The sequence below is a fragment of the Ostrea edulis genome, chromosome 5 (assembly GCF_947568905.1).
Source record: "Ostrea edulis chromosome 5, xbOstEdul1.1, whole genome shotgun sequence".
In the NCBI taxonomy this organism is placed as follows: domain Eukaryota; kingdom Metazoa; phylum Mollusca; class Bivalvia; order Ostreida; family Ostreidae; genus Ostrea; species Ostrea edulis.
Window position 1 is genome coordinate 79,912,786 of NC_079168.1, and position 19,548 is coordinate 79,932,333.

Sequence of the window (19,548 nt, forward strand, 5' to 3'; positions counted from 1 at the left end):
TTGACCCACTTCGACCTCCTTTGCAGGAGTTTTGCGCCATTGTAATGTGTACATGGTTCGTCCGTCTACCCCCCCCCCCCCCAAGTTTCCAAATTAGGACCTTGTTATCATTTTACAAAATGCTTGTACATGCATTAGTATTGAAGATATGCATGTGGCAAGGAATTCGATTTTCTTGATTTTTTAAAAAGAAAATTACAAGATGTTGGACTTATAGTGAGTTTTGAGGAATATATTACACAGAGAGTAAGTCGTCACCAGAGTACGTTTTGTAATGTTTGTCATAGGAAACAAACACCATACTAAAAACAGTCCCTTGGGGATCAGGGTTTGAATAGGTCCTCAGTACCCCTTACTGGTCGTAAAAGGCGACTAAATGGGGCGGTCTTACAGATGACACAGCAAAAACCGAGGTCCCGTGTCACAGCAGGTGTGTCACGATAAAGACCCCTCCTTGCTCAAAGGCCGTAAGTGCCGAGTATAGGCCTAGATTTTGCAGCCCTTCACTGGCAATGGTGACGTCTCTATATGAGTGAAAGATTCTCTAGCGGGGTGTTAAACAAAATACATTCAATCATAATAAAACACCCTACGTAAGCTTGCATAAGCGTGGCGTATTATTAACCGTTTCCGCTGCTCTTCTTGGCTTATGTTTCCTGCTAATGCCAGACTTCGGAGCTGTTTAGTACAGAACCAAGGAGAGTAGACGAAAGCGGTATGTTTTGTAAGTAGGACTCTTTCTCAAAGTGAAACAAGTGGAAATAGAATATTAAGCATTGGTAAGGGCTTGCGACAGATTTTACGTAATTTATACATAGTACCTGAGATGAGAACCAGTAAAAACCTTTAAGTAAAACACACATCCACAATATTAGTTTTCGCTGGCTGTAATTCACTTGACCTTACGTAGCCTTTTTTGTCAGTCCATGTTTACGCATACATTCTATAAAATTACTCACATAAGAAATGATTTACATAAATAGTTATACCATCAACTCATAGAGACGTCACCAGCTGTAGGTGAAGCGCCACAAATTTTGATCATTGTATGGCTCTCAAAGCTGTACCAGTGACGGCTTTTATTTATTTATTACTATATTCTTTAAAGAATTATTTTTTATCGTGTCAACGCATTAATATACATGCGCTGGACACGGGGCCTTTGGTTTTAATGTCGAATTCAAAAGACGCGCAACTTCCCAAACACTTCGCGAAGAAACTTTGTGATTAGTGATTTTAGTATGCAAGCATCCCCAGGTAGTTCAGATTCAAGTCAATTCAAATCCTGGCCGAGGGAGGGGGTGGGATTGGGGCTTCAATAGGGGATCAAAGTTTTACAAAGAATGTGACACATAGTGTCAACTGAAATTTATCTATCGCGACTTTGGCGCATCAAATCATATAAGAACGTATTAGTTCGCATAAAACCCCGATATACCCCGTAATCCGAATGGTTAATCGTGACATTCGTAACGGATCAAAATATGATGACTGTTTTTCAAGCAAAAAGTAATATATAGCACAAAAGTGTGATAGGTTGTCCACATCTGGATGTACATTGTAAAACCTTATACTTTTCAAATTACTCGTAATAATTACAAAAGTAATAATGAAAGTAGGATGTCAACATCACTCGTAATAATGAAAGTAGGATGTCAACATCACTCGTAATAATGAAAGTAGGATGTCAACATTTTGATGCAGAGCCTTATACATGTAATTATAAAAGTGTGTTAATATTAAAACAGAAAGTAAGATTTGAATGAGACATAATTTTAAATATAAAAGGCCTTGCACATTATGGATAGTGCAGTTTATTGATATAGCAATATAAAAAAAAAAACATGCTGCAATTATGATTCAAGATTGTTTTGCAATAGATTTAACATTGTCTATCCCTAATAAACTGGATTGATAAGGTGTGTAATAAAATGAAACAAAACTGTAATTTGCTGTATTTAATAGTGATCACAATGAAAACATTTAAGCAACAAAAACTAGACAACAATTCATATCTATGAAGTTCTCAATTAATTTTAATTTGACCATTCAAACATTGAAGGAAATTAACATATATTTGTGCAGTGTGCTTTGACATTCAAGATACATATATAGTTTACTGAAAGGAAAACATATATCTGTACAGTGTGTTGTGAAATATGACTATGCTTGATTTCATTAATTGCAATATACATGTATTATATGATACTTTAACAGCTCCATCAGTTTTAAGTAACATAGAACTCACTTCATTTCTTTAATCGGTGCCAGTTTCTATTTTTGAGTGGGATGCCATGTTATATTTGCAGATCTATAATTAGGAACTTTATAACAGGGATTCTTCACTGTCAGAAGAGAAAACCACAAGTCTTTCAGATAAGACCTTCAAATTCAAGATACATTTATATCTTATCTAAGTAGATATTGGTAGGGTAGAAAATGGTCACTGCTTTGACCCAAACCCTTAACAGTCTTGACCCAAGCCCCTAGCATTTGTCTAAATTGGGCACCACCTACATCTGGTGTACTTTAATCAACGTTTTACAAAATACAGTACCAGTAATTTTAAACTTTACCAAACTTAACACATTAACCTTTCTCACATTCTATCTGTAAAAATCAATACTCCATATTTACAATCACAAACAAATGAACAACAATAAAGTGGGAATGCCCATTGTATTTTCTATTTCTTTGCAACATTATTAAAAAGAAGGACATTGAACATATGTAACATGGTAAAAAAGTATGGGTTCCAGAGGTATAATTATGCAAAAAATAAGTATTGTGAAAGACTTGGTGACTAAAATATAATGAAAATAAATACAGATTATCTATCTGTCTGTCCGTCCGTCTCCATCTGTCTGTCCAGCTGTCTGTCCATCTGTCTGTCCCACTCAGGAATGATAGACACGAATAACCTCAGTAATGTCTTTCCTACAGATGGGACAACAATCGCGACGATTGTGTAACATTTTGGAACACTCGTAACACGTGATCATGTGATGACATGGGCACAAGAGACAGTCCCGCATTCGATTCATACAAATCCCGCACTCTGTTTCCACATTGGTTGATTCTCGACGGGTCTCCTTCACTGGAGCCACATTGCCCTCGTGTGACAAAACAGGGATTTTCTTCTCAAACATACAGGGAATGCCAGAGGAATTCAGCAGTTGCTCTACTCTTACTGCAACAAGAAAATAATATCACAAAATTTTGAATACATGTACAAGAGGTTATCAAAACGTTTGTAGACTTGCATCATGAAATCAACTGATTTCAGTGACTTACAATGTAAATGGAATTTATTCTGAGTTTAAACATAAAAAAATTGTACATGTGTAAAAATTTCATAAAGATAAATGAAAAGTGAAGATTATCAACAGTAAATAATCTCATGAATCCCATAAAAACTAGAGATTGTTTTTATGAAAAACAAATGCCTCCCCAGGTCCCCAAATTGTAAGTGCTCCAAATGAAACCTCCTCCCCTTAATGTACTGCATGGTATGGAGGAGAAAGCAAGGGCAGGAACATGGACATTATGAACTCCGATAAACCTCATAGAAGAAGTGCTCACAAACTATGTCACACCCTCAACCCCTCAGATCCACTACAGCTTTAAGGATAACAATAGGATCCTCATGTCTCTACATTATCCACATCTACAAATGTCATTGAAGTCAAGTCTATCAAATAAGTCTTATATATAAAGTGTTCACAAGCTATTTTAACATCCTCCACCCCTCTTAGATCCACAATAACTTTTAGGAAGATAATTGGATCCCTGTCCTGACAATATGCACATCTGCAAATGACAATGCAGCATTGTACAAAGTTTCAAGTCAATAAGATAAGCCATATAGGAGAAGTGTTCACAAGCTATTTTACCACCTCCACTCCTCTAAGATCCACTATAACTTTTAGGAAAATCATTGGATCCTCCTGTCCCTATAATATGCACGTCTACAAATGGCAATGAAGCATTGTACAAAGTTTTGAATCTACTCGATAAGCTATATAGGAGGAGAAGTGTTCACAAGATTTTGTAACAGACAGGCAGAAGGACGGACAGACAATATAAAAACAATATGTCTCCCCCTGGAAGTGGGGAGACATAAATACAAAATTAAGAGTAGGGCAAACATGGACCCCTGGACACACCAGAGTGCCTAGGAGGGGTAAACATCCCCTGTTGACTGGTCACATCCATCATGAGCCCTCTATCTTGATCAGGTAAATGGAGTAATCTGTAGTCAAATTCAGTATGTAAAGACAATCGGTATGAAACACGTCAGACAGCATTCAGCCTAATGACAGGTTGTATTTGCAAATAAGATCATTATAATGACCATAGAATTTACAAACAAGACGGTTGGAACCCCTGTAGTATATGAATAATTCACAATATCACTATCACTTGAAGGCACTGAGAAACACCACAAACTCCAATCAGAGTCTAACATCTCCTAATACCATAGATCCATGCCTTAAAGAATCTAAATAAATATCTTGTATGTAATACATGTATTTGATATGGTGCTAATTAACAAACTTTCTGTCGTGATGATCATGCACCTCCCATACTGCAAAACATGACAGCTAATTTATAACTACAAGTACCAGTATTTGATGACCAGCAATCTTAGTGCTTCTTGAATATGCTTATTAATAGTAATCATGCATACAGCATATACAGTCTATATTGTCATTCAAGTCTAAACTTCAATGCAGGTCAGATGTATTTATAAGGACAAAGTGTTAAGTAATGTATATTGATGAATAAATCACCACATGTACAATGTGTCCATCTCTCTCTCTCTAACTTACACGCTTTCCTTTCTTCTCTCTGTTCTTCAGACAAAATTAGAGGGTGATTACCAGATCGGAAAAATAAAGTTTTGCCCATCTTCTCCAGCATTTCACGCACTGTAACAGAAATTTTTTTTTATCAACAAATGAATTAAAAAGCATTTAACTTCATAAAGAAGAAAATTCCATTACTGAGACTCTAGTATCCATGTATAACCATGACCTGATTGTGACCTTGACTTTTGACATAATTTTTATTCAGATGACTTTCTCTCATTATTTTAACTTTACAGACTGAAATTGGAATTTGCAGGTTGAAAAATACTTGACGTGACACAGAACAGTTGCACAAATTGATTACAATGTAGGGTCCCTGTAATCTTTGATGTCATATCCACAGTTTTTTTTCCAATTGCACTACAGAGTTGACACCACTTAATACAAGATAGCCATGCAGATTTAAATTTTCTGGTTTATAGTGTTCTTTTGATGACAATGAAGACTTTTTAAAGCTTATTTGAAAATTGGTACTTTTTCTTACGTTTTGGCTGAGACTCCAATATCACCATTTCTAAATTTAAAGACTCTGATCATATTTCACTTCTTGTGTCAGAGATCAAATTCTAAACTCAATATAGATATCTACTGATTAAATCCTCCACGGTGGCCAAGAGGTTAGAGCGTTCGCCCCGCATGCGGAAGGCCAGGGTTCGAATCCCGGCCGTGACAGACCTACGGTAAGTCGTAAAAAATAGGTAGTGACAGTTCCATCGCCAAACGCACGATATCAGGTGTGAATGTCATGGGTCCTTGGAGATGACCTTAAAAATGGATGACCTGTGTCACAGTAGGTGTGGCACACTAAAGAACCCTCACTGCTCAATGGCAGTAAACGCCGAGCATAGGCCTAAATTTGAAGCCCTTCACCGGTCTTGGTGACATCTCCATATGAGTGAAAAATTCTCGAGCAAGACATTAAAAAAGAAGCAATCAACTTAATGTACATATCTAATCACTGTGCAAATCCTCACCCCAATGTAAATATCCCCATAGCAAATCCTCAACTTAATGTACATATCTAATCACTGAGGAAATCCTCAACTCAAAACAGATACCTAATTACTGAGCAAATCTGCAACTCAATGCAGATATTTAATCACTGACCAAATCCTCAACTCAATACAGACATCTAATCACTGAGCAAATCCACAACTCAATGTAGATATCTAATCACTGAGCAAATCATCAACTCAATGTAGATATCTAATCACTGAGCAAATCCTCAACTCAATACAGATATCTATAATCACTGAGCAAATCCTCAATGCAATACAGATATCTACTGAGGGAATCCTCATCTCAATGCAGATATATATATAATCACTGAGCAAATCCTTAACTCAATGTAGATATCTAATCACTGAGCAAATACTCAACTCAATGTAGATATCTATAATCACTGAGTAAAATCCTCAACTCAATACAGATATCTATAATCACTGAGCAAATCCTCAACTCAATACAGACATCTAATCACTGAGTAAATCCTCAATGCAATACAGATATCTACTGAGGGAATCCTCAACTCAATGCAGATATATATAATCACTGAGCAAATCCTTAACTCAATGCAGATATCTAATCACTGAGCAAATCCTCAACTCAATGCAGATATATATAATCACTGAGCAAATCCTCAACTCAATGTAGATACATATAATCACTGAGCAAATCCTCAACTCAATGTAGATACATATAATCACTGAGCAAATCCTCAACTCAATGTAGATATCTAATCACTGAGCAAATCCTCAACTCAATACAGACATCTAATCACTGAGCAAATCCTCAACTCAATACAGATATCTAATCATTGAGCAAATCCTCCATCAATACAGATATCTACTGAGGGAATCCTCAACGTAATACAGATATATATAATCACTGAGCAAATCCTCAACTCAATGCAGATATCTAATCACTGAGCAAATCCTGAACTCAATGTAGATATCTCATCACTGAGCAAATCCTCAACTCAATGCAGATATCTAATCACCAAGCAAATCCTCAACTCAATACAGATATCTAATCACTGAGCAAAATCATTGAGTAAATCCTCAACTCAAAGTAGATATCCAATCACTGAGCAAATCCTCAACTTAATGTAGATATCCAATCACTGAGCAAATCCTCAACTCAAAACAGATATCTAATCCCTGAGCAAATCCTCAACTCAATACAGATATCTAATCACCAAGCAAATCCTCAACTCAATACAGATATCTAATCACCAAGCAAATCCTCAACTCAATACAGATATCTAATCACCAAGCAAATCCTCAACTCAATACAGATAGCTAAAGATGCATTTATTTCATGAATATCCTGTGGAATCATTTAAATTTGTGGGGCTCAATTTTCATAGATTATGAAGATTTTACTGCTTCATTGCGATGTAATTTTCGTGGAGTGTGGAGATTTTACTGTTTCGTTTCGATGTTATTTTCGTGGAGTGTGGAGATTTGACAGTTTCGTTGGGATGTAATTTTCATAGATTGTGGAGATTTTACTGTTTCATTGGGATGTAGTTTTTGTGGATTGTGGAGATTTTAGTTTCATTGGGATGTAGTTTTCGTAGATTGTGGAGATTTTACTGTTTCGTTGGGATGTAATTTTTGTGGATTGTGGAGATTTTACTGTTTCATTGGGATGTAGTTTTCGTGGATTGTGGAGATTTTATTGTCTGGTTGGGATGTAGTTTTCGTAGATTGTGGAGATTTTACTTTTTGGTTGGGATGTAATTTTCGTGGATTGTGGAGATTTTACTGTTTCGTTGGGATGTAGTTTTCGTAAATTGTGGAGAGTTTACTTTTTGGTTGCGATGTAATTTTCGTAGATTGTGGAGATTTTACTTTTTCATTGGGATGTAGTTTCGTGGATTGTGGAGATTTTACTGTTTCGTTGGGATGTAATTTTCGTAAATTGTGGAGATTTTACTGTTTCGTTGGGATGTAATTTTCGTGGATTGTGGAGATTTTACTGTTTCGTTGGGATGTAATTTTCGTAGATTGTGGAGATTTTACTGTTTCGTTGGGATGTAGTTTTCGTGGATTGTGGAGATTTTACAGTTTCGTTGGAATGTAGTTTTTGTAGATTGTGGAGATTTTACTGTTTCGTTGGGATGTAATTTTCGTAGATTGTGGAGATTTTACAGTTTGGTTGGGATGTAGTTTTGTGGATGTGGTTTCTGTATATTGAAACATTGTATAAATTTTGTATTTCGTTGTTGTTTGAAATGTGATAGGAGTATCCATGAAACCCATGAAAATTGAACCTCCACAAAATCTAATGATTTTACAGTATATTTCAATACACATTTTTATTTGAATCTTACTCAAGTGGCAACTTTAGATAAGATATAGTATTAATTATATAGATAGTTTACTTAAATCCATAGTATGACAGATTTCTCATGGTACTGGGTATATATAGATATAGTATTAATTATATGAATAGTTTACTTAAATCCAAAGTATGACAGGTTTCTCATGGTACTGCGTTCTCAGACTTTAGATAACTGATCTCCAAATGAAAATCGCATGGTTTGTGGAGTCCATTTCAAATTGGTAAAAAATATCAAAAATTGCCTAATTCATACCATAATCAGATAATTCAAAACAAGAGGTACTGTGAGCAATGCTCACTAAGAATACCCCCCGCTTACCCCAATCTCCCAATGGGTGTTGGTAATAGGCATAAACTACCTCTTTTCTGAGTGTAAAAAACAAATGGCATGACAAACCGAACCATATTGCTACTTCGATGTCCAGTGCACGTGAACTTTGACCTTTTGACCCCAAAATCGATAGGGAACATCTTCATCCCATGGGTAGTCCATATGTATGATATGGTGACTGTAGGTGGAAAGGATAACGCTTTAGAGCCCGGAAACCATATTGCTACTTCGATGTCCAGTGCGCATGACCTTTGACCTTTTGACTCCAAAATCGATAGGGGACATCTTCAACCCATGGGTAGTCCATATATATGATATGGTGACGGTAGGTGGAAAGGATAACACTTTAGAGCCCGGAAACCATTGCATCTACAGACAGACGGACGGACGGACAGACAGATGGACAACCCAATTCCAGTATAACCCCCCCCCCCCCCCACAACTTGTTGCGGGGGGTATAATTAAATTACCTCTCTGGATTGATGTTTGTGAGGTAAAACTGGCAGGATTAATCTCAACCTCGGGAATATAGTACACAGGGTAGAGGAACCGTAGTCCTAGAGATCTCTACAATACAAACAAAAATCATACACAAAATAAACAAAATGTAGTCCTAGAGATCTCTACAATACAAACAAAAATCATACACAGAACACACAAAACGTAGTCCTAGAGATCTCTACAATACAAACAAAAATCATACACAGAATACACAAACTGTATAGTCCTAGAGATCTCTACAATACAAACAAATCTCATACACAAAATAAACAAACTATAGTCCTAGAGATCTCTACAATAAACAAACCAAATTTTTCAAATGTGACTAGATGAACACATTCTGATTAACTGACTACTCACTTTTAGCCTGTGATAAATAACCACACCCCTAGTTGTACCTGAGTATAAATAACCACACCCCTAGTTGTATCTGGGTATAGATAACCACACCCCTAGTTGTACCTGACTATAAATAACCACACCCCTAGTTGTACCTGACTATAAATAGCCACACCCCTAGTTGTACCTAGGTTTAAATAACTACAACCCTAGTTGTATCTGGGTATAGATAACCACACCCCTAGTTGTACCTGAGTATAAATAACAACACCCCTAGTTGTAGCTGGATATAAATAACCACATCGCTAGTTGTACCTGGGTATAAATAACCACATCCCTAGTTGTACCTGGATATAACTAATCACACCGCTAGCTGTGCCTGGGTATAACAAGAGGTACTGTGAGCAATGATCACTAAGAATACCCCCCGCTTACCCCAATCTCCCAAAGGGTGTTGGTAATAGGTATAAACTACCTCTTTTCTGAGTGTAAAAAACAAATGGCATGACAAACCTTGGGTATTTTCGTTTCTAGGAACACAGCATCTCCATGCGATGAAAAAATCCGTTAAAGAATTTAAATGGAAACCATATTGCTACTTCGATGTCCAGTGCACGTGACCTTTGATCTTTTGACCCCAAAATCAATAGGGAACATCTTCATCCCATGGGTAGTCCATATGTATGATATGGTGACTGTAGGTGGAAAGGATAACGCTTTAGAGCCCAGAAACCATATTGCTACTTCAATGTCCAGTGCGCTTTACCTTTGACCTTTTGACCCCAAAATCAATAGGGAACATCTTCATCCCATGGGTAGTCCATATGTATGATATGGTGACTGTAGGTGGAAAAGATAACGCTTTAGAGCCCGGAAACCATATTGCTACTTCGATGTCCAGTGCACTTGACCTTTTACCTTTTGACCCCAAAATCGATAGGGAACATCTTCATCCCATGGGTAGTCCATATATATGATATGGTGACAGTAGGTGGAAAGGATAATGCTTTAGAGCCCGGAAACCATTGCATCTACAGACAGACGGACGGACAGACAGACGGACAACCCGATTCCAGTATACCCCCCCACCCCCCCACAACTTGTTGCGGGGGGTATAAATATGTGGATGTCACAAGGAAATACATGTAGATTTGTTATAATTATGTATCTAGGCCTAATGACAAGTAGTGAGAACTTACCTAAGGTTATATTTCAGAATGTCCAACAACTTAGGGTATAATTCCTTAAGGTGTATTGAAATACAACTTCATGTAAATTCCCTAACATCCCTGATTTGAGCTACATGACTAATACATGTATCATATTTATAGCATCCATTTCATACACAAAACAACATGCAGCAAATTTCCAATTCATTAGTAACTGACAGGAACACAAGCATAGTCAAGAAGAATAGCTTGATGTTCTGAATGTCGCTGAAGAAATTGTCTGTAACAGCTACAATATTTTCAAAGTGATTAAAATCACACTATGGGCTCATTTATTGTCAAGTTGTCACCTTCAAATAGTCTGTTAACTTACATCCTTGTTCATCACACACGCCATCACACCATTAATTCTCAGTCGTAAGGTGTTGCTTCCAATGATTGTGTCCCCTTTACACAGGTGAGAGACCCCTTATATTAAAAAAGAATCACATTTCATTTAGTGCACAATCACATACACTTAGTCAAGCAGTCTGGGTTGGAATGCTACAGACAAAATTAATTTAACTAAAAATAATGCATCATTTGAGAATTCAAGGGCAAATCACTCTAGGTACAAGACTTTTGATTGATTGTTGTTTTATGTCCTGTCGAGAATTTTTCACTCATTGAGACAACACCAGCTGTAGGTGAAGTACCACAAATTTAGACCTACATGTATGCTTAGCGCTCAGGGCCGTAACAGTGAGGGTTTTTTATCGTCCCAATGCCTGTCGCGACATAATACCTCCATTTTTATGGTCATATCCAAAAGACCTGTGATTCTCACTTCTAAATGCTGATCGAGTGTCTGGCAAAGGAGCAATCACTAAAATATGAGGTGTGGCACGAGCGGGGCTCGAACTCACAACCTACTGGTTACGAGGGGAACACTCTACCATTGAGCTACTGCGAATAGTCAAGATTTTTGAAGTGGAAATGTATCCATAATTGTCCATCACAAGTCAGGTAACATTTACTGAGTATAATTGAATCAATAAGTAATTAGGTAGTATATACTGCTATATATCACAGTATCAATCAGACATATCACAGTATTGACCAGACATAGAGAGTTTCCGAAAACCATCGGTCCTACCAGCAAAACCGATAGAAAATCGAAATGTCTGATAAAACTCGCTATAGTATCAGTCCACGTGACCGATTATTGTTTTCTTAACAATCCGGAATTTTTCTTTGTATCCGGAGAGTTTTTTCTTTTCATCGTAATCTCAAAAACGCTTTAGAGAGTGCAAAATTTCATTTTTATTTAAGCGCTTACTATACTCTGATATATTGCCATGTGGCCGATAAAGTTTGTACCAGGTTCAAAGCCTGGTATTAAAAACGAAAAGCCCCCTTGGTACAGAATGGTGTGACTGAGAAAAAAAAGTACGAAGAAACTCGTATCCGTGAGTTTAAAAACACTTAACAGAACAACATTGAACAACAATTTGTTAAAGTGAAAATTAGATTGGAATTTATTTGGACTGATAGAATTTGCTTCAGACTGGTAGAACACACTATGTTATTAGTCCAAATGACTGATAGAAATATTTGGTTTTCGGAAACTCTGGGTCACATATCACAGTATTAACCAGACACATCACAGTATTGACCAGACATATCACAGAATTGACCAGACATGTCACAGTATTGACCACAGTATTGAGCAGATATATCACAGTATTGACCAAACATATCACAGTATTGACCAGACACATCACAGTATTGACCAGACATATCACAGTATTGACCAGACATGTCACAGTATTGAGCAGACATATCACAGTATTGACCAGATATATCACAGTATTGACCAGATATATCACAGTATTGACCAGACATATCACAGTATTGACCAGACATATTGACCAGATATATCACAGTATTGACCAGACATATCACAGTATTGACCAGACATGTCACAATATTGACCAGATATATCACAGTATCAACAAGAATCAACCTAACTGAATGTTGACCAAAAGCAAAACCTGGGTCCGCTTTCTGGGTTTTGACTTGGGTGTAAGGATGGCTTTGGATGACTTGGGTGTAAAAATGGGTGCGGTTGACTTGGGTGTGATTGACAGGTCTGTAAAGCTGGGAGTGATTGATTGATGTTTTTCACCATGCACACTCAACAATTTTTCAGTTATCTGGTGGCACCCAGTTTTTTATTGGTGGAAGAGAGAACCCAGATACAATGTACCTGGGAAGAGACCACCGACCTTCCGCAAGTAAACTGGGAAACTTTCTTACTTACCGTCGCAAGCGGGATTCAAACCCGCGCTGACCAGAGGTGAGAGACTGAGTGATTTTGAGCGCGATGCTCTAACCACTCGGTCAAGGAGGCCCCTTGTAAAGCTGGGGAGTTGATTTTGGTGTGAAGTTGGGTGTCAGCAACTTTGGTGTTAAGATGGGTGTGGTTGACTTAGGTTTGGTGTTCGGTCTGGTTGACTTGGGTTTGAAGTTGGGTCTGGTTGACTTGGGTATAAGGATGGGTCTGGTTGACTTGGGTGTGATGTTGAGTCTGGGAGACTTGGGTGTGATGTTGGTTCTGGGTGACTTGGGTGTGATGTTGGTTCTGGGTGACTTGGGTGTGATGTTGGGGCTGGGTGACTTGGGTGTGATGTTGGGGATGGTTGACTTGGGTATAAGGTTGAGTCTGGTTGACTTGGGTGTGATGTTGGATCTGGGTGACTTGGATGTGATGTTGGTTCTGGGTGACTTGGATGTGATATCGAGTCTGTTGACTTGGATGTGATATTGAGTCTGTTGACTTGGTTGTGATGTTGGGGCTGGGTGACTTGGGTATAAGGTTGAGTCTGGTTGACTTGGATGTGATATTGAGTCTGTTGACTTGGTTGTGATGTTGGGGCTGGGTGACTTGGGTATAAGGTTGAGTCTGGTTGACTTGGGTGTGATGTTGGGTCTGGGTGACTTGGGTATGATGTTGGGTCTGGGTGACTTGGGTATGATGTTGGTTCTGGTTGACTTGGCTGTGATGTTGGGTCTGGGTGACTTGGGTGTGATGTTGGGTCTGGGTGACTTGGGTGTGATGTTGGTTCTGGGTGACTTGGGTGTGATGTTGTGTCTGGTTGACTTGGGTGTGATGTTGGATCTGGGTGACTTGGGTGTGATGTTGGGTCTGGGTGACTTGGGTATGATGTTGGGTCTGGGTGACTTGGATGTGATGTTGGGTCTGGGTGACTTGGGTATAAGGTTGAGTCTGGTTGACTTGGGTGTGATGTTGGGTCTGGGTGACTTGGGTGTGATGTTGGGTCTGGGTGACTTGGGTGTGATGTTGGTTCTGGGTGACTTGGGTGTGATGTTGGTTCTGGGTGACTTGGATGTGATGTTGGTTCTGGGTGACTTGGATGTGATATCGAGTCTGTTGATTTGGATGTGATATTGAGTCTGTTGACTTGGTTGTGATGTTGGGGCTGGGTGACTTGGGTATAAGGTTGAGTCTGGTTGACTTGGGTGTGATGTTGGGTCTGGGTGACTTGGGTATGATGTTGGTTCTGGGTGACTTGGGTGTGATGTTGGGTCTGGGTGACTTGGGTGTGATGTTGGGTCTGGGTGACTTGGGTATAAGGTTGAGTCTGGTTGACTTGGATGTGATGTTGGGTCTGGTTGACTTGGATGTGATGTTGGGGCTGGGTGACTTGGGTATAAGGTTGAGTCTGGTTGACTTGGGTGTGATGTTGGGTCTGGGTGACTTGGGTATGATGTTGGGTCTGGGTGACTTGGGTATGATGTTGGTTCTGGTTGACTTGGCTGTGATGTTGGGTCTGGGTGACTTGGGTGTGATGTTGGGTCTGGGTGACTTGGGTGTGATGTTGGTTCTGGGTGACTTGGGTGTGATGTTGTGTCTGGTTGACTTGGGTGTGATGTTGGATCTGGGTGACTTGGGTGTGATGTTGGGTCTGGGTGACTTGGGTATGATGTTGGGTCTGGGTGACTTGGATGTGATGTTGGGTCTGGGTGACTTGGGTATAAGGTTGAGTCTGGTTGACTTGGGTGTGATGTTGGGTCTGGGTGACTTGGGTGTGATGTTGGGTCTGGGTGACTTGGGTGTGATGTTGGTTCTGGGTGACTTGGGTGTGATGTTGGTTCTGGGTGACTTGGATGTGATGTTGGTTCTGGGTGACTTGGATGTGATATCGAGTCTGTTGATTTGGATGTGATATTGAGTCTGTTGACTTGGTTGTGATGTTGGGGCTGGGTGACTTGGGTATAAGGTTGAGTCTGGTTGACTTGGGTGTGATGTTGGGTCTGGGTGACTTGGGTATGATGTTGGTTCTGGGTGACTTGGGTGTGATGTTGGGTCTGGGTGACTTGGGTGTGATGTTGGGTCTGGGTGACTTGGGTATAAGGTTGAGTCTGGTTGACTTGGATGTGATGTTGGGTCTGGTTGACTTGGATGTGATGTTGGGTCTGGTTGACTTGGATGTGATGTTGGGTCTGGGTGACTTGGGTGTGATGTTGGGTCTGGGTGACTTGGGTATAAGGTTGAGTCTGATTGACTTGAATGGTTGTGATGTTGGGGCTGCTTGACTTGGATGTGATGTTGGGTCTGGTTAGATATGATTGAATTACTTGTGAAGTTTGGTCTAATTGATTTAGGTGTCAGACTGAGTCTGGTTGATACTGCATCGCATTGAAGGTAACCCTGTACTTACTTTCTAATAAATCTTTCTTGATCTCTAAATCTTCCTTCACAGCCTCAAAAATAAAGTCTGCATCATTTACAGTTTCCTCTAAACGACTCATGCACAAAACCTGGCCCTGGTAGAAAAAATATATACGTATAACTGCAGATTATCTTACATTTCTAAGAGCATTTTGTTATAAATTTGAAAGCTCAAAATTAATTTCCCTCAGAGCAATGAAAAATGTATGCTGCAGTCTTCACTCTGATAAACACTGGCTGGAGGATTAAGGCATGTGTGTGTAATTCTATATAAGAGTTAGATAGATTTATTTACTATACAATTTAATACCATCATGCAATTATAACACAAAACAAACTTTAAAAAAATAGCACCATGTTAATAAAATAATTATATTGAGTAAAAGGGAATTCTATGTCGGGTAACTTATAAATACATTTATGATAAACACTATTGAAAAAATTAGAAGCATGTCAGACATTGTTATACCAGGAAAACCCGGAGAAGCTATTGGGCTGAGTTCCGGGTCCTTCAGTTATCGTTATAGATATCATAAAAAAATATAATGTGGGAGCATATGCACAGGAATCAGATAGACTTCAGATATAACTACATGAAAATATAGAGTACATCTGAGAACTTATATCTTAATATCCTAATAACAAATGGGGAAAATATATATATAAATAAAGTTTTGTGTTGAGACATTGCACCAAATAAAAACAATCTACTTAATGATACATCATGAGGTACATGGCATGACTTTATATTTCCTTTACATTTCCTTTAATGGAGACGTAGTTAAAAATGACATTAATCACTGGTGACAACATTTAATAACGAATCCCCTGATCAACCCAGCATGTAGATTTACATGTAGTGCATTAATGGTTCACAATACCAACTGAAATTCATAAAGAGGACAGTACTAAATGCCACTCATAATCTTACAGACAGTTTTCTACCAGCCTCTGACAGTTCAATTAGATCTAAATATCTAATCTATTGTACCTAGACTGTAGACCTAATTCTCATATCTATCGTACCTAGATCTAAATCTCTAATTCATCATACTTAGATCTAATCTATTGTATTTAAATCTAGATCACTAATTTATTGTATACCTAGATCTAAATCACGAATTTATTGTATACCTAGACATAAATCTCTAATTTATTGTATACCTAGACCTAAATCACTAATTTATTGTATACCTAGACACACATGTAAATCTCTAATTTATTGTATACCTGACCTATAAATCTTTAATTTATTGTATACCTAGACCTATAAATCTTTAATTTATAGTATACTTAGACCTAAATCTCTAATTTATTATATACCTAGACCTAAATCTTTAATTTATTGTATACCTAGACCTAAATCTCTAATTTATTGTATACCTAGACCTAAATCTCTAATTTATTGTATACCTAGATCTAAATCTTTAATATAGACCTAAATCACTAATTTATTGTATTCCTAGACCCAAATCACTAATTTATTGTATTCCTAGACCCAAATCTCTAATTTATTGTATACCTAGACCTAAATCTCTAATTTATTGTATACCTAGACCTAAATCACTAATTTATTGTATATCTAGACCTAAATCTTTAATTTATTGTATTCCTAGACCTAAATCTCTAATTTATTGTATTCCTAGACCTAAATCTCTAGTTTATTGTATACCTAGACCTAAATCACTAATTTATTGTATACCTATAGACCTAAATCTTTAATTTATTGTACTGAAATCTAAATCAAAGTACCAGTAATATTTGCCTTTCTCTCACTCACCACAAAATTTTTCTGGAACAGCAGCCCATCTTCCGTGAGCTGTTTCTTGTCTTCCTCTAGGATTCTATAAACCGCATTGAGTGCTTCAATGTTAACATCCCAGATCTTGACCCTGTGGCCATGGTACGCTAGCTCTCCTGAAGCCAAAAAAAGTTATACAGTTGATGATTGGTAATTCAATCAATAGATAAGGCCTATAACTTTCTTCATGCTCATTAACTCACTGTTCAAACATAAAACATTTACTTTTCCAATATTTTAGAAATTAGATGTCTGCTACCTACAAATGGCAGCAGACTAGAGAAGATTTTATCAAAGCTTTACTACAGCAGCTAGCATAATATTCATGATCTAAAATGTGAACATGAATTTTGATGTCAAAATCAATATTATCATGATCATCAGTACTTTGGCAACATTTAATCTTCAAGTGAAAATTAAATTTGGCTTGAGTGTAATATATTCAAATCATGAAACATCCTAGATTTGCAATCTACCATTTTGAATTATTCAAAATATTTACTAAACTAAAACTTTAGATGAATATGTCACGATTGTACATTTAATCATAAATTCAATGGTACGATTTTCAAAATATTTTAGCATGAAATTAATTTAAAGTCTGATTTTAGAGAAAAGAGTAGTGAATTATATTGGGGAAAATTAATTATGTTTATATTGATCCATTAAGCTGTGCAATCCCGGAACTTTTGAGAAATAAAATTGACGTATATAAAGTTAGCCACAAACAGGGCCTTAAAACCTCATTACAATGTACTCCCACGGGTAAAGCAAGAAAATTAAGAAAATGTTGAAACAGAATTGATGACTATAATTATACACATAACCAAAACAGAACAATGAGTAAACAGATTACATTACAACACAGAAGTAATGAGTGTAATCAGTAAAGCAGAGTACATCTTTGCTAGAGAAGCGGATTGAGTGGATCGTAAGCCCTAAAAAAAAAGTGGCTAGTGAAGATGAGCAAAATAAAACCAAATGAAACTGAGAACAATGATATGAAACTATTCTTATGCTACATCAAATCAAGAAAACAGGATAACGTTCATTTGGTGTGTCATGAATGTACCATGCATTTAAAGATAAGGTGTGCTGTAGTTAAAAGAACACATGCATACTCTTAAAATGATGTGGGTTAAAGACAGCCGTGCTAAACAATTTAAAATGATGTAGGTTACAGACAGGCATCAGAATCAGACTGACCTACAAGATCAAGAAGATATTACAGTCTCCATCTCAGAGAAACCTCACACCTAAGACTCAAGGCCATCTGCATCTAAGTTTATGAGGGAATAACACCACCATCATCAACAGATCAGTGTTTAATAATAGTCGATGGCATTAAGTTTTAACTAATACCATTTAGTGAGTCTGACCAACACAAACAACTTATTTCCTGTAAGTCCTAGAGTGGAACCATCTCAGTAACTTCATTTTTAATTGTCTCTCTGTAAGCTCTAAAGTGGTTCCAACCCAGATCATCTGGGTGACTTAATTTTCAATTGTGATGACAGCTAGTACATGTACGTATTCAGGACTTAAAATTAGATCTTGAATCACTTAATTAGTATTTGTGCTAGCTCTCTCACCGACTATAATATCTGAAAAGGGCTGAAAAAGTCGCAATGTATTCAAAAGGGCTAGGGCTGGGAAATAATATCAATACTCCAGTATAGCAATATGGTATACTAAAATTTTTCTGACATATTGCAATACATTTTCTTCAATATATTGGTCAGCTAGCTAGTGTATTGGCTTGCAAAGATTTCCCCATTTTCTGACAAATAATTAAAGGTTAAAACATAAGATATTATATATATGTATATATATACTTTCTGTTCCTTCACTCTACAAATAGATTTACAAACAAAATTTTACCAAATTATGATTTATTGTTGAAAATTATAATCTCTCTCTCTCTCTCTCTGTGTAGAAAATAAATTTAAAAAAGGGTAAATCTTGACTTAATTTTTAACCTTATTATTTCATGGTAGATATTGCAATTTCATATCAAAAACAGTTTAAATATCGCGATATAAAAATTGTTGGCAATATACCCATTCCCAAAAATACTGATAAACAGATAAAGGCCAACACCTCCGACAAAACCGTGAAATGACGAACGGTACAAGGGAAACCCCAATAACCGAACCAGTCTTACCTGCTATTTTGGTACCTAGTATTCCACAACCTAAGACGGCAATTTTCATAGCTATGGTACTATTACTTGAATATAACGAGGGATAATTGCGTATATTTTCATGTGAATGCGAGTTTGTTTACGTTACATTCCGCCATCTTGATTAATGAGGGAGCGTATATTATTTTAAATTGTAACAAATATAGTTTACCTTTTGATAATAAGTTTGATGAAATTTCTGAGTTTATCAATATTTTATGATGTATTTTATATTGATTAATGGGATATTTATTCCACAAAAAAATGAATT

At 37.2% G+C, this 19,548-nt stretch overlaps 1 protein-coding gene across 1 annotated transcript; it reads right to left on the reverse strand.

Moving 5' to 3' along the window:
- Positions 1-1,943: 1,943 nt before the first annotated feature.
- Positions 1,944-19,416, reverse strand: LOC125650744 (3-hydroxybutyryl-CoA dehydrogenase-like). Its single transcript, XM_048879273.2, has 7 exons — positions 19,260-19,416; positions 17,075-17,211; positions 15,284-15,389; positions 10,933-11,027; positions 9,021-9,117; positions 4,833-4,931; positions 1,944-3,190 (listed from the first exon to the last, which is right to left on the reverse strand). The coding sequence occupies exons 1-7, from the start codon at positions 19,306-19,308 to the stop codon at positions 2,898-2,900; spliced, it is 876 nt and encodes a 291-aa protein (XP_048735230.1). The 5' UTR covers positions 19,309-19,416; the 3' UTR covers positions 1,944-2,897.
- Between the last annotated feature and the right edge of the window lie 132 nt (positions 19,417-19,548).

Bases quoted from the DNA above. Each gene is read 5' to 3' on its own strand.
- LOC125650744 (XM_048879273.2), bottom strand. From the start codon at position 19,308: ATGAAAATTGCCGTCTTAGGTTGTGGAATACTAGGTACCAAAATAGCA. The intron at 17,212-19,259 runs GTAAGACTGGTT...TTTTGGCTTCAG, and splicing joins ACTAGGTACCAAAATAGCAG to GAGAGCTAGCGTACCATGGC. The intron at 3,191-4,832 runs GTAAGTTAGAGA...TTCTTGTTGCAG, and splicing joins GAGAGAAGAAAGGAAAGCGT to TAAGAGTAGAGCAACTGCTG.